Source organism: Thunnus albacares, chromosome 9, assembly GCF_914725855.1.
Source record: "Thunnus albacares chromosome 9, fThuAlb1.1, whole genome shotgun sequence".
NCBI classification, from domain to species: domain Eukaryota; kingdom Metazoa; phylum Chordata; class Actinopteri; order Scombriformes; family Scombridae; genus Thunnus; species Thunnus albacares.
The window spans coordinates 19,501,013-19,516,445 of record NC_058114.1 but is presented as its reverse complement, the minus strand read 5'-3'; the positions used below and the strand labels follow the sequence as shown (position 1 = coordinate 19,516,445).

Here is a 15,433-nt window from a genome sequence, read left to right as displayed (position 1 = left end):
GCTGTCTATTCCTCTTTATGGATGGAATCTGCTGTAGGGAATTTATTGACTTTGGAGAAGATTAGCTTTACACTGACCTGATAATTTTGAGAAATTCATTCATTCAGGCTTAAGCAGCATGTAAAAACGCTGCAATGCAGTCTTTGGCACCAACACTGCCCATGTAATGATGAACATCCTGGTATTAATACCTAATAACTGAAGGATGGAAAACCTTCTGCAACAGCATTTAGATCATGACAATAAAACTCTTAGAAAAAAGGTCAACTATTGACAGTTTTTAAAAGTCCAATGTGTAATTTCTGATCAGATAAATTAGAAATATATTCACTTATATGACTGAAGTATCAGTAAACGTATATGCTCAAATATAATTGAAGGACTGAAAATAACAGCCTGTTTTACTCATTTTCACTCATTATTACTATAATATATCATTATAAACTGTCATTTAATATGAGAGTGATTTAAGGTGACTTTTTTGTTTGTGCCCTTAAGCATCAGCAGTTCCTGGTGACTAAATAACACATCACGCAACTCATCACACCGATGATAAAGAAAACTCTCTGTCTTTAAATGAAAGAATCTAAGTTATGAAAGCCATACTTAAACAGTTAATGGAATAATCAATGAAAATCAAAGAACATGACAGGTCTATTAGGGCTGTTTTAATGAATTTTCATTAAATCCCCATCATTGTGCAGGTAGATGACTTTTTGGCTGATATCTGCCATTTAATAAAAGGCCAATTTTAGCTTCATATATCAGTCTTACACTAATTCATGTCTGTACTAACACTACCATGTCACTCTATGAATCCTAACATCAGTCTCATACTTCATCTTCCTAAAACAATATTCTCAGTAGTGAGAAACAGGGAGGGAAATAGGATTGCTGAGTGATTATCGCCATCTAGTGACAAATAGAGGTACTACATTAAATAAAGGCACAGGAATTTCAATTCTTGTGTCCTATTTGGATAATTCCAAAAATGTAAAGTCCAAATTCTGGTCATGTACAGTATTGTATACAGTCCTGGTGTTTGCAAAGTTGAGAACTGTCATCCCACCATTCTCCTGTTCAACATCCAAGTTTTGTTTAAACATGTTTAATACAGACATTCAATCAAAACTGACATTTTTTGGCTCTTCCTTTTCTCAGTTATTTTGAGTTTGTAGTCAACAGCAATCTTGAAAAAGAAATGGGATGAGATTAAATGAAATCCTGTGGTATCACTGAATGGTATTGCCTCCCTTAAGAAGGTAGAAAATAAAAACGATACTGTAATATATTATCTTCCAATATCATATGGAGATCAAGTTTTTCATGGTTCTAGAAACATGAAAGCGTTTTATGTTTATTCAGCCACCTTAGGCAATGAAAGCATTTTCCCTGAAAGCACACATGGTCAATATTCATGTAAAGGAACTGAAAGTACCTTGGGAGGTACGAGGAAAATATTGCAAGTTTGTAGTAGAAAAAAACCTTTAGAGTGCTTGTACAAATAAAATAAAACATTAAGGAGGTTTATATTTCACACAGCATGAATAGTCTGGGGCTTAGAGACTTTTCTTAGTCCGAACATTTCAACAACACGGTGTAAAACCAAAAGAAGAAAAAGCATTAAATCGTGATGATGGAAATACATCATAATACAGTGAAAAGGAAGCAGGTGTGGTAATCAAAAAAAGCCATGAATAAGGAATTTCCAACTTGTGCAGCCAAAGAGGGAGCGAGTTCTCAGTGACTGCTCTGTGCTGCAGCCATTTACTTTTTTAAATTAAACCATCCATTAGCTCATAAATCTATCTAGCTCAAAATTAAAGTGAATAAAATAGAGTGTTAATAATCAAACTGGCAGCACGACAGATCAATATGGTCAACAGGCAGCTGTAAATTTATCATGGAGGTGTGCGAGGGGCCTGCTAGTCATAAGCAGATGGCTGGTAGACGGCTGTGTACTTCTGAGGTTTGAGAGAAGAAGGCTAATACACAGTCTGCATGAGTGATGCCTGAACTCCACTAATCCAACGAAAGCTGCAATAAATATAAGGTAACTGAGTGATTTTGTTTATTTTGTCTTGATTTCCTCAGTGAAAGTTTGGATCAGTATTCAGGCTTGGCATTGGAAATGAGCCCCAAAACTAATAAATTAAATCACAAAGCCCCAATCTAGGCATATCAGTTGAACAATTTAATGCGTGTTTGTGACTTTACTCAGATTACTCAGACAGTCCCAGCAGCTGCGGATTGGGTATGCTTGATTTTTCACTCCACATGACAGTATATCCCTTCATCATTACCTAAAAGTGGCAGCTGCTTGGATCTAGAAAACATACTGTGTGGACAAGCTTGACTGAATCGACAGCGAATCACTAAGACTGTGGATTAGGGAGCCCTCTGGTGCAGCAAACAATGCTAATTTTACATTATCTGACTAAAAAGCATCAAATCAAACTTTAGCTTAAAATAGAAAATAGAAGAATAATTCATCAGTTCATGGTGCGTTTGCAGCGTCTGCCACTGCCTCTCGCCCTTTATAAACATTTCAGCATGCAAGGGGGTCCCAGTGTGAGGAGGACTGAGCCAAATTACACCTAAAAAGAGATTTTAAACTTTAAATGTGTGAGGTTTCACCTTCTCATTCTCATTGTAGCTCTGCATGAATAATTCTCAAGAAAATCTATTTAAATTATTCCACTTCTTGTGTGAATCCCCGGTTGGATCGATGCCTCTCAACATATTTACCCATTAATTTCAGATGCCGTCATAATATAAACAAATGATTACAGGCTAAACACCATCCATTTGTCTCATGAATGCATTCATGAGCCTGTCTGCGCAGTAAGCAGTTCTCAGTAGCTCCACTAGAGGTCAGAGACATGACGCTGAGGTTGCTGCTATGATGGACTCAGTTTGCTTACAAAGCACCTTCTACTCGTTTGTCAAAACTACTCCCTCATGGAGCAACATAAGTCACACAGCTGCAACATTTGGACTCCCTCCTGTTTTGGGGAGAAATGAATGTGATGAATATCTTTCTCTCTGTTTCTAACACACACACACACACACTTAGGCGTGCCTCTGGCTTCTTTCCCTGCATATTAGCCTCAAACAAAGGCAAATGTGTGGATCTTGATGCCACACAACCCATCACTGAATTATAATCTCAAAACAGGGGCCACAAAGGGCAATTTAGATATAGCTAAGGCTCTCCCCTCTAAGCCCATTTGGCTTGAAAGCATCAGTGGCTGAAAGAAATCCTGTTGCACTACAAAGGTATTATTTGCTCCAATAAGCTAACTGCATTGAACTCTGAGAACACAGGACAATCATCTTTGATATTTAAATCTGAAGCTTTGAATTAACGAATGGGAGTAAATTCAAGGTCTATGACGGGGGCCCACATTCATCCCGCTCAACATTTCAGGACTTTAATGTCCAAAGAGGCACATGACGGCCACAGTTTCAGCATGTACGCACACAAAAACATAATGCCCACGTACACACACCCACACACGCATACACATACACACTGCTATCAAAGTAAATTAAGTATTAAAGCTTTGTGGTTGAATCGTTTATAAGACAGCTCACAAGCATAAAAAAAGAGAAGCATGGAGGACTTATCACATTCCAATTTTTATATTAAAACTAAATCCCGCCTTAAGGTGTTAATTATAATAACTTTGCCGAAGAAGCAATTTAATTTTGAGAAAAAAGTTCAATCCTATGAAAAGGCCAAATCCAACAGTCTCTCAATACTTTCTGACTTCCCACTGTGTCTGTGGCTCTCAGCCTCAAGCCCACTGGTTCGAAATGAAGATCTTGTTTAAAAATCTTTTTAAAAAGGGTCACAAAAATGTTAAATTCTTAAAAAGGCTAAATAAATTTCTAAAACAGCTGGGTATTGTAGTTTTTAGCTATGTTACTTAAACAGCAGTTGATGGTGTCCTTGTTAGGGTCTATTTTCTGGTGTGAATTTTGTGTCCTATAGTTTTTAACAGCTTTTGTACAACAATGAAGGTCAATGGCAGAGAAATACACTATATCAAGCTTTGGCTACACAAGCAATACTTGTTTGTAAGATGAATTTGTGGTTCATGGGATTTGTTGACAATTTAAATCCTTTAAAATGCTGTGATTTGAATAACTGATTAATCTGATATTGATGAACCTTTGTGGAATACATGATTATATCCCTGATTTACAGCTTGACAATGAACAGAACATTCAAGACCCACATCACTTCCTGTCTTATGTTAGCTGATGGCCTGTTCCTTTTTTTGAAAAATAGGGGGGGGGGGGGGGTAAATGTGCCTCTTCTCTAAGCAAACATCATTACCTGAGAGTGTTTTATTTGTCGGTGTGTGTGCACATATGGGGATGAACACAAAGTGCTGCTGTTTTCCTAGTAGACTTGCCTGGACAGCAGACCAGCTGCTCAGAAAAAGGTATCTCTCTAACATGCTTCTCTGAGAGACAAAGAACGAGTAAACACAGTTAATTAATCAATACACTGTAGTATATTTATCTATGTGGTTTACTGAATTTTTTTTTTTATTTTCAGGAAGAGGCTGATAGGCAAGGCAGCTTTATTTATAGAGCATACTTCATAACATGGAAACTCAATGTGCTTTACATTTAAAAGAGAGACATAAATACATCAAGCATATGCAATGCAGTGGGGAAAAGGGGGGAGGGGGAGTAGATTAAAAGATTATAAAAAAATAAAGAAACAACATATTTATACATAACCCACAATACCCACATACACACACATACTCAAGGAAGGTCATACATAGGTTGAACTACAGATATACACACATGCACACACACACATAAATCAGATCATGGTCACTTTTGCAGACATTACATAGACTTACATTAATTTCCTGGAGACTTACTCTAACCACTGACCCAAAAATCAGCTTTTTCCCCAATTGGGGACATGACTTTTGTCCCCAGTTGGACAAGCTGTCCCCACTTAACTGGTCCTAAGTCTGAAATTTGTCCCCAAAAATAGCCTATGACAAACCATACATACACACATACACACACACAAACACTATTCATTGGCCTGATAAAACAGGAAGGTTTTGAGCTTAGCTTTAAATGTGGATACAGTTACATAAATGTACCTTTACCAGCTACTGATCTTATTCTGGAGGGGAGCTGAACCATGTAGTGCCTTAAAAACTAATTGGAGGATTTTAAAGTGAATTCTCTTTTGAATGGGAAGCCAATGACGTGATATAAGTATTGGAGTAATGTGATGATGTTTTCTTGTACTGATAGAATATGTTAATATGTTTTCTTTTTAAAACTTAATTTAATTTTCTTATGCATGATTGTGAATGAGTTTGATATAGCTTTATGCTCCTCTGGCAGCTGTTCTATTTTCCAGAGGCACAATTAAGCTACACGTCTTAGCGTGCACTTCTTTAAAAGATAAAAATGTAAATTGACACTAAAATTCTGTCCAGTCCAGAACCTCAAGCATAATTTTAAATATTGCTTGTAGTGAGTTATCAGCACATCTATGTTTTTTAATTATTAAACAGATAATAAATTTTGATCTACGCATGTGCCTGCAAACCATGCACATTTAGACTCCGACTCAGAGCTCTGTGTGTGTGTGTGTGTGTGTGTGTGTGTGTGTGTGTGTGTGTGTGTGTGTGTGTGTGTGTGTGTGTGTGTGTGTACAATAGTAAATGAGAGAGCATGCTGCCTTCATGTGGTGTTCAATGGGAGGACCGGAGGCTATATTTCATAGAGGGTTCCCTCAGGAGATGTAGGTGGTGTCAGTAAAGCAGGGCATGAGCCCAGAGATGCATGGTAGTAACATTTAAGGCTATAATGGGGAAAAGGGAATGGGGGCATCTTGGAGATATTCTGTGGTGAGAGAATATATAGGCCATCTGATGGTGCTGTGCTCTTAAATACCATCATGTTCAGGTTTAATCAAAAATGTAAAGACCATTTCTGAAACAGAAATGGTGACTGAAGCTAACTAAGGCCATTTTTTAATATTATGTTTTGGCATTTTTGCATTTATTAATGGTGACAGAGATTGGCAGGAACATGGGGGGAGAGAAAGGGATAACATGCAACAAAGGATCCAGCCGGAATCAAAGCAGGGACATTGCAATTATAACGTATACGTCACTAAAGTCAAACTAATTCTTTAGTCTTTGCAGAACCTTTAATCATCAAAACCAAAGAGAACAATAACAGTGTATTTTGTTCATCAAGGGCTTTATATAAACCATTCTGTCACAAATGTGAGAGCAACACAAGGGGACACACACACAAAATCCATCAAAAAAGTTCATACCACTACAGCCTGTGTCTGTCTCTTTCCTCTTTGCTGCACTCTCAAACTCTTTCTCATCCCTTCACTGCTTTCATTTTGCACCCCAGAGCAACATTTAGTCAAACTCGGACACCATCATCTGCTGACAGATCACACATCTCAGTAACTCATCATCTCTCTCCATCTCTGTGAGGGTCATCGACAATGTCAGTTTGCAACATTTTGCAATCCACACCCAGGGAGAGAGAAAGAGAAAACAAAGAAGAAGCAAAGAGAGAGAATGAATGCAGCAGTATTATCATTTTATCGCTTAATGAGACGCTCTCCACCATAAACGCACCACAAACAAATATGTCCTTGTCATGAAACAAATATGCCGGCCTGAATTAAATGAAAACATTTCTATAGAGTGTGCGAGTGAACAAACATTTCTACACTTTTCCCTCGACACATATTCTCTCTCAATAACGCCGCCGTCTCCATTCTGCATACTGTTTGACAGACACATGGTTTTGTGGCATGGAAAATGGCTTTTCAGCATGTCATCATTAATAATTCACTTATGACAAACAGCTCTGACATTTACACTGCGCTGGGTGTCTGTCTGACACTGACAGCGAGACAATAATGAAGGAGAAGGAGACAGAGAGGGGGAGAGACGGATTCTCTCTCAGTTGTCTACTAATGAAATTATAAAGGATCAGGACTACTAAAGAGTCAAACCTTCAGTAGTAAAACACTGATTGAAGCTGCCTGTTATGACCTTTTTTGAAATTGTCCATTGACAACAAATTGAGTTGAAGTGAGTTTCTGTAGCTTTAAGAAACATGAACAATGAAGGAAAAGGAAACAAATCCAATGTGGCAGAAGATTAACTTAAAGGTGCAGTTGAGACCCTTAAGCAAATCTAGTGAAATTGGTATGAATGAACAATGACATTTAAATTGCATTCCTTGCTAACCAATTATGCCTCTGTTTGAAACATCAATCACATGCTCCCTCAGCTTTCCACAGGCAAACGTGAATAAAGAACATGTGAATGAGCTGCTGGCAGACTAAGTGATGGACTTTTTAAATCCCTGCGTCTCTTCTCCTGAATATCTGTCTGACTCGCAGCTCAACAGGTAGAGAATAAACCAAAGCGTGAGGTCCTCTGAGGGCAGCATCGTGCAGACTCTCTTTCAGAGCTAATGCTTTGTGGGCAGACAAACACTGAGAGAAGCAGACAGATTGAAACCAGAGGTGGTATCACCGTTTCCCGGACTATATTACTGGTTCTCCACTCTGTAGAGCTGCTTCGCAAAACACACTGAGTTTCATCTGAGAAAAGACAGAAACAACAACAACAAATTTCATGGATCAAACTGTGCAGATATTTTTCCTTTGGGTGTTATTTTAAAGATAATAACTTAGGACACAAAGTTTTAGCTTTTATACAACAGTCATGTCTGTATCGACAAGAAACCTTTCTTTAAGAAAGATAGAAAACGAGTAAAAACATATAGAGACAGGTATTGGGGATTATTAAAATGTTTTGAATGCATCTTTGATCAGTCACATTACTCACTTGAAACATGTAATATTAAATAGATCGTCAGCATTGTACAGACATTTTGTCAAATTAATGTTCATGCTGGATGTTAGCAAGTACCTTAGCAGATTTCTGACAAAATCATCAAAGTCATTTGGTTACAGTGTTGCTAAGCTCAAATGCTTCATGCAGATTTAAACTGAACCCTGTAGTAGAGCACCTCTACCTCTTTGTGCTGGTGGATAAATAATGAGGTTTGTGCTTGGTGAATAAAGAATGAAAACAGTAACCCTACTGCAAACAGGCAATTTTCCAACAGCAGCGGTGAGCAATGGACGCTTTATGGATGGCCAGAGGCACAGCCAGTGTGTTTCAATCACGTTGTGATCAGAAGAAATGAGGATCACACACAGTCTGTCCAAGTCTGTAAACACCCCTGCCGAGAATAGTATCAACACAGGACACACAGGACACACAGCCTCACGCAGATAACCACTGATAACACAGTGCACAGTGTATATATATATATATATATATATATATATATATATATATACACACACACACACACACACACACACAATGATAGTGTGCTGGTGTCTTCATCTTTCATCTGTAACCACTGTGGACTGCTGCATTTCCAGGATACATCACCTGTGAAGTATTGGATGAATTGTTGATTTGACAACTCTCAGCATGTTTTCAGTGCACAGATGTTTATATATGTGCATGTGTGTGTTACCGGTCAGCATACATAGTATGTCAGGTCATGAAAGAATGAGAAATCCTTGTGATGGGTGTTACTGCAGAGAAATCTGTTTGGGGACAACTATGAGGGTTTGAAGGTTTGAATGATTCAACTCCAAAACTGGGGTATGATTTTCACTAAATAATAAAATGCCGTTCTGAGTTCCTGATTTAACTGGTAGGAATCAGTTGTTTTTGCCCTGCAAATTTAATGATTTCTTAGGAAAAGGCCCTGATGAAAATGTTTTAATGAGCGTCACAATTACCTACCTCATTTACCAAAAATTAAACAAACCTCTAATAATACAAAGGGTTAGGGTTAGTGGGGTTAGGGGTTAGGGTTAGAGATTTTAGTCTCTCATTCTACATTGTCAGAGTACAAGAGTATCCAATCTGATTTTACTCACCTTTCCCAATGCTTTTAGTAAAACATTTAAGCAATAACTTGGACAGATGATGTATGCATGTTTACCTTTTTGTTTGTGAGGGGGAGAGGAAGAAGAAGTGCTGTTTACTCTCCTTTTGAAATGTCTTAAAATAATAGGATGCTTTAGTAATTACTGTCCAATTCAGTCCTCCAGAGACACTGGAGTGCCTCTCTTGTATCATCACTGCACTCAACCACTTCAGTCTCATTCATCCTGCATCCCTTTACTGTAAATGTGTGCCGGCAGAGTTGAGGAGTGTGTAAGAGCCCTCATTCAGAGCAGAAGAAAGATGACAAACACAGGGCTGCAGGTGTGACATTGGACCCAGAAGAATAGAAATCAAAGAAAATCAAGGAACTAATTTGAGAGACACACAATCTAGTCAATCTACACAATCTGCTTGTACTCACAAGATGACAACTAAGTGTTCCCAGAGTACATCAAATATCATTCTGGGGTAGACCCTCATTCACAGTTCTATCACCGGGAAACTGGCCTGGTGCTTATATGCTGGATAGTCTTGCAACTCTTTCAGAACTCTGCTGTGGCTCAGTTTCCAAGTTTAGCTTAATGACTCATGGATTTAGCATATGCTGCCATTAGTTTAGCATCTCTAACTTCCTTGAATCTCTGGCTTGCAACATTTAAATTAACCACTACTCCCACAAAGATAACAGTTCTTCTTTTACTGCCTCTCTCTTCAGTGAAACCAGCAACACCAGACATGAAACTGAAGACCTTAAGCTGATACTGGTCTGTCTTGGGAAGTGGTGGAAAATAAGTGAATCCAGTAACAGAAGTACTCTGTTTGAGTACAATTTGAAGATACTTTTACTTTATGTGAATATTTCCATTTAATGCTTCTTTATAATTCTACTGCAGGTAAATATTGTACATTATACTCCACTCCATCTGTCTGACAACTATAGTTACTAGTTACTTAACAGATTAAGATTTTACATTAAAAAAAACATATGATAAGCTGATGAAATATAATGCATTGCAAGATTAAACCAGTGACTCACAACCTTTTTGGCTTGTGACCCAGAACAAAAAATGAGATCTCACAAATCCAGGTGCCTCACTAAAAAATACTGTATGTCAAGGTGAAAACATCCAGAACCTTTCCACTTGATACTTTGGCATGAAAATCACGTCATTGTGAGTTTGAGTATCTCCCAATTTATACAATAAACAAACTCTCTCTCCTTCTCTCTATGCCACCTTTTCTCTCAGAAATTAAAGCACATTGAACACATGCACACACACACACACACACACACACACACACACACAGCATCGAGGTCAAATAGAGTCCAAAAGATTTTTAGTGCTCTCCTCTATTTTGTGACCAATGTCTACTCCTGATACAGTTGAAATGCCAGATAGATTCAGTCTGATTACTGTCATTACAGTCACGTTAAAGCCAACACTAAGTACTGCTATTTCATCGAGCACTTCCGAAAGGATGTCTTTATCCAGACCTCCACATGTGAAATGCTACAAATGCCCACACACACACATAGTAGATGCACATACACGCACATGCATCTGTTATACAAACACAAACAAACAAAACACAGTCAACCCCCTGCTAAAAGCAGAACAAGGTACCAGAATTGGAGGCTTAATTGCCTCATTTACAAAGCAGTGTTTTCTGCTTCAACATGTCTTTCAACTAAGGCTCTGTGTGTGACATGAGAATCTTTCAGAAGATGCCATTTGAAAGGCACATAAAACATGAACAAGGACAGAGTCAGTGGCTCATAGAGTCTGCATTGCTCATTACAGGCTACAAAATAAGAGGTTTGTAAGGAAAAAGCACACTGACGATTTTGTAATTAGCCAACAGATGGACTAAAAATGTGCAGTTTGACCTAAAAAACTCTCACACTAAAATTTCTAGAAGAGCGTTCATCTTCCAGGGAACATTAATATCCACAACAAATTTCATGCCAGTGGTTACTTTGCATACAACACTGATAATTTGGCCCAGGGGTGTGCTAGAGGGAAGGTCACATAATGCTCTAATTGGGCAGAGATGCTCTTAGAGGCAGGAAATTTCATGGCAACCTGAAATTTGGCCTGATGACGACACTTGAGACACACTAAGACATTAAGAAAAGTCTTCTGGGAGTCATGGATATCCACAGTAAATGTCATGGAGGTTTTACCCCTGGTGTCCAAGATACTTTGTCATGAGCAAAGTAAGGGTCGAAAGGAAATTTTGACCTGATGGTGGTGCTATATGAAAGTTCATGTGGTCACCACAATTATTAGGACTAATTCATTTAAATATCATGGCAATCTGGCCAGTAGTTGCTGAAGTATCTTGCTATAAAGACCAAGATTAATCAAGGGACAAATACAATTACTCTGCTAATAGCAGGTAAAAAACCTCACATACGCTTTTTCATAACACATTTCTCCTATTTGGTCTAAAATCACACTACTTCCCTTTGAAAAACAAAAGCAGGTGCACACTTTGACTCAGGTGCAACATCTCATTTTCCATCCTCATGTCAGGTGGCTGTGGGTTTGCCTCTAAGTGGCCCTGAGAGGTAGATGTTCATGGTTGTAACAGATCCTGACTCACTCTGGTCATTGTCCCTGCAGCAGCAGAAGTGTAAATCTGACATCTAGTATTATAATAATTATATCAGGCAGGCCAGAGAATAGTTATCCAGTCCATGACCAAGGATCTCTACAGGCCTGGTAATCCAGTAATTGTCCACATCAACTACTGTCACGTGGACTTAAATATCAAATTCAAATGGAAAAGTTCTCATTCAAAATTACTCCTCTAATTTCTAGTTTACATTTTGCCTCTTCCCTCCTTATGAAATCTCCTCCATTCATTGTTCGTCATCCAACTCCTCTCTCTTTCACTCTCTCTCTCTCCTCTACTCCATCACACTCCCCAAGCCTCTGTCTCTTAAGCTATAGACGTAACTCAGCATGGGATGTGGCATCCTGTACCTGTGGTGAGGAAATGGGAGGGGGTGGGGGTAGGGGGGGGTGGGGGAGGCACAGTGGGGGCCAACACCACTAGAGTTGTCAGCAGGGAAACAGAGGGGGGCGTCACCACCATAATCAGCTAGAAATTCCACAGCGCTGCAGGGCAGGAAACCGGTAAATACATAAACACATAGGCACTTTCACAATCACACATACGCGTGGTATGAGCATGTGAATGAGCATACAGTAAACACACACATACATGATATATGCTTATAATGACTGACTGAGCATTAGAATTATCATCATTGTGTCAGTGACTGAGATGACAATGTAATAACCAGCTGCTTTTATGATCATCAGTTCGATCAAGACACTCGTTTCTCTCTTCAACTGCAGGACGCACAATTAAACGTGCAATCATATCCCAAAAAGACACTAAACACAAATCCATACTTTGAATATTTTGGGGCATCATTGTCACTGTAACTTCTGTCAACACATAAATTATCCTTGTTGTGGGTTTGACAATACTAATGAGAAAACTTGTGATCATGTTTTTTTATTTCTTAGATTTTTTTTTCTAGTTGTACCCAAAGAGAGAAATCTGAAGGCAGGTGTCAACATTGGTTTTGTCTTATATTCTAAACTGATTATACAGAAAGTTTACTATATGACCATATATGTACTGTAGAAATAAAAATTACTGTGATAGGAGATTGTGTCTGTATCATCCACTTCTACCTGATCCCTCACTGTGTCATTGAACTACACAAATAACACCAAAGCTTAGTCACATGAAAGCTAAACATTATATCCATTTCAGCTGCATAGATTTGTCCAAATAAAACTTGGTCTCAGGTATACTGACATCCCTGCTCACAGGGAGAGAATAATAGAAGCTTAAAGTGCCACAGAGTCTGGATATTAAATTTTGTCTCAATAAAGTTAAATTAAACAAGTGAGGCAGAGAATGACTTGAACTCTGAGACTACAAAATTGCTCTCAATACTATATGTTAACATAGCCTAGTAATGTTTACTTAATGCTATTTCAATAAAAAGCAGTTCCTGTTATCATATTAACACATGTTGACATTGTATACAGCTGTTTTGTTGTGGGCTGTTTCTCCATTCTATGAGAATTGTGAGCAGATGTGATGTTTCAGACCATTCAGAAAAACAGCCATGTAGAAAACGCCCAGGGTGTTCTAGTACGTAAGTGTCAGCATCATACTCACTCCCACTCCTTGCGTCGTGCTTGTGGTGTGCTTTGTATCTTATGAGCCTGGTGGGCTTTCACGATGTCCCTCTGCTCGATCAGGCCGCCCCTACGCCTCTTCATCACATTGGGACTGACCACCAAATCTCCATCGACCCCCAGCATTCCCCCTCCGACTTCGAAAGATGAGGTCACATCAAGAGAGAGGCCGAGGCGGTTCTGGTGTAGAGGTGGAGCGTGGGCGGACGTGTGTGGGAGGTAGAGGGTGTCATAGCTGGTCGAGAGACTCAGAGGCTCCAGGAGGGAGTGGGACCCAGAAAACAGGCTCGACCCTCTGACCAGTCCTGCGCGATGCTTCTGCCAGCTTTCACAGTCCACCGGGGACGTGTGGTGGATTTGGCGCCTGGGGGTACTGCTACCACACATCTCCCCCATGCCAAGACCCAGACCATCATCTGGACACTCTGGCCCTCCCGAGGTTCTAGGTAGCCCCAAAGCATTGTGGTCCCCTGTCAGAGATTGAGAGCTGACCGAACAGGAGCCCAGTTCCAGCATGGTCGAAAGACTGCCCGGGATCTCAGCATAGTGCTGCAGGAAGGAGCAGGAATGAGGGAGAGGGAATGTAACAGGGGGAAGAGAAGTGAGAGAGATATTATATTAATGTACAATCATTAATAGACATCAAAGAGTCACAAAAAAGTTCATTTCCATGCTACTTTTATGGTGTTTTTAACAGAGGCTGTACAGACGCGGTATAGCTACATCATCCCCACTTACCGGTGCAGAAACCCAAACAGTCTGTCTGTGTAGCTGTGTTGGTTTACAGCCACACCAGTCAAAAGCCTGAAGAAATGCAACTTCTGTGTAAGTTATGCATCCGTTCAGCTGAGCCTCAGAGGCAATTTGCCAACAGCCCAACAGCTTTCACTGTCCTCAGTCAGTTTAAAATATTACCAGTCCTCTGAGCATCAGAACCAATTAGATCAGCTGTAATGCAGCCCTCAAAACAAACAATCACATAATACTGCCAGTGCCACGCTTATTGGTGCAATTAGGAAGAGGGAGGAAGGAGAAGGAAAGTCATTTCATCAACCCATTTTCTCCTTTATCTGGTAGGAACATTGAGATCTAGTCTGGTTTCAGGTATGTGCACACAGCATATTATAAAGCTACAAAAACCTCTTTACTGCTCCTGCTTTACTGAGCCATTGCAATTTTAGTTAGCAGAATGTTAGATTTACAGTCCCTTTGAGAGGAAAGGCTCTAAATAATTTGGGTAGTGAAGAGATTGAGCAGTAAAAAGAGGATGTATAGTTGTATAGTGCAGATAAGATGAAATGATTAAATCTATTCATCATCAGCTTAAAATCCACTAGACTGCTAAAGCACCCTGAGAGTGGACAATAAGTGGACACGCTGTTGTGAATGAGGCGCTGTTGAGGCGATGATGGTATCACTCGTACAAGAAAGCTGAGCCTCTTTGATTTCAAGAGGTCTCCACTCACACCTCCAGATATCAAAAATGTTTTGAACAAACTAAATGAACACACTGCTTGATTTACTGATGTAGGGGGAATAACCAGGCCACGCCTTAGGCTGAGAAGCAGCAGATATGATACAATGCTCTCAAATAAATCAGCAACAATTTGATTCATTAAATTCATGAGGCAGAAAGTGGTATCATTTTCAGGGATAAAAAATAAATGAAATAAAAGAAAAAAAAAAGTGACAAAAAATACTGCATATTAATCATCAAACACAATGTTTTCCCAAGGCATGGATGACTGGCTCACCTCATTAGAGCTGTTTGAAGTAGGCCAGTTGGTGACAGTGTTATAACTGTTGTTCAGTGGTCCTATTATTTGCCATGGACCCACATGAAAGAGTCTGTCTAAAACCGAAAATGCACTATTGGGTAAATTATCCAAAGGAAACTGAGCTGGGGTTTGTTTGTCTGATCTAAAAAGTTTCATTGTGTCAAATAAATGTTGTTACAACTTGTGTTGCCTCCAAATGGCCAGAGAAATTAATTAAGGTGGGTTTAAGTGAGCTCTCTCTTTTTCACTGAGAATGCAGTCAAACATTATAATTAGTGTCAAAGTTTTTGGAGAAGCCATCCTCATTGCTACTGTAGCTTTGCATTTCAAATCTCACCCTAGCAGGCAAATCATCATACTTCGGTGCTTTTTCCAGCTATTCTCTGAACTAGCTTCATCCATCAAAGATTCATTA

The 15,433-nt window shown here is 39.2% G+C and overlaps 1 protein-coding gene across 2 annotated transcripts in view; it reads right to left on the bottom strand.

Moving 5' to 3' along the window:
• Nucleotides 1–15,433, bottom strand: part of LOC122988729 (voltage-dependent R-type calcium channel subunit alpha-1E) — a 104,600-nt gene that overhangs the window by 79,323 nt on the left and 9,844 nt on the right. For both annotated transcript variants that reach the window (XR_006404871.1, XM_044361293.1), the window contains exon 3: nt 13,221–13,789. Coding sequence is in view for 1 of the 2 variants with exons in the window: in XM_044361293.1 (XP_044217228.1) it covers nt 13,221–13,756 (536 nt within the window). In the remaining variant the exon portion in view is untranslated. The remainder of the gene's footprint in view (nt 1–13,220; nt 13,790–15,433) is intronic.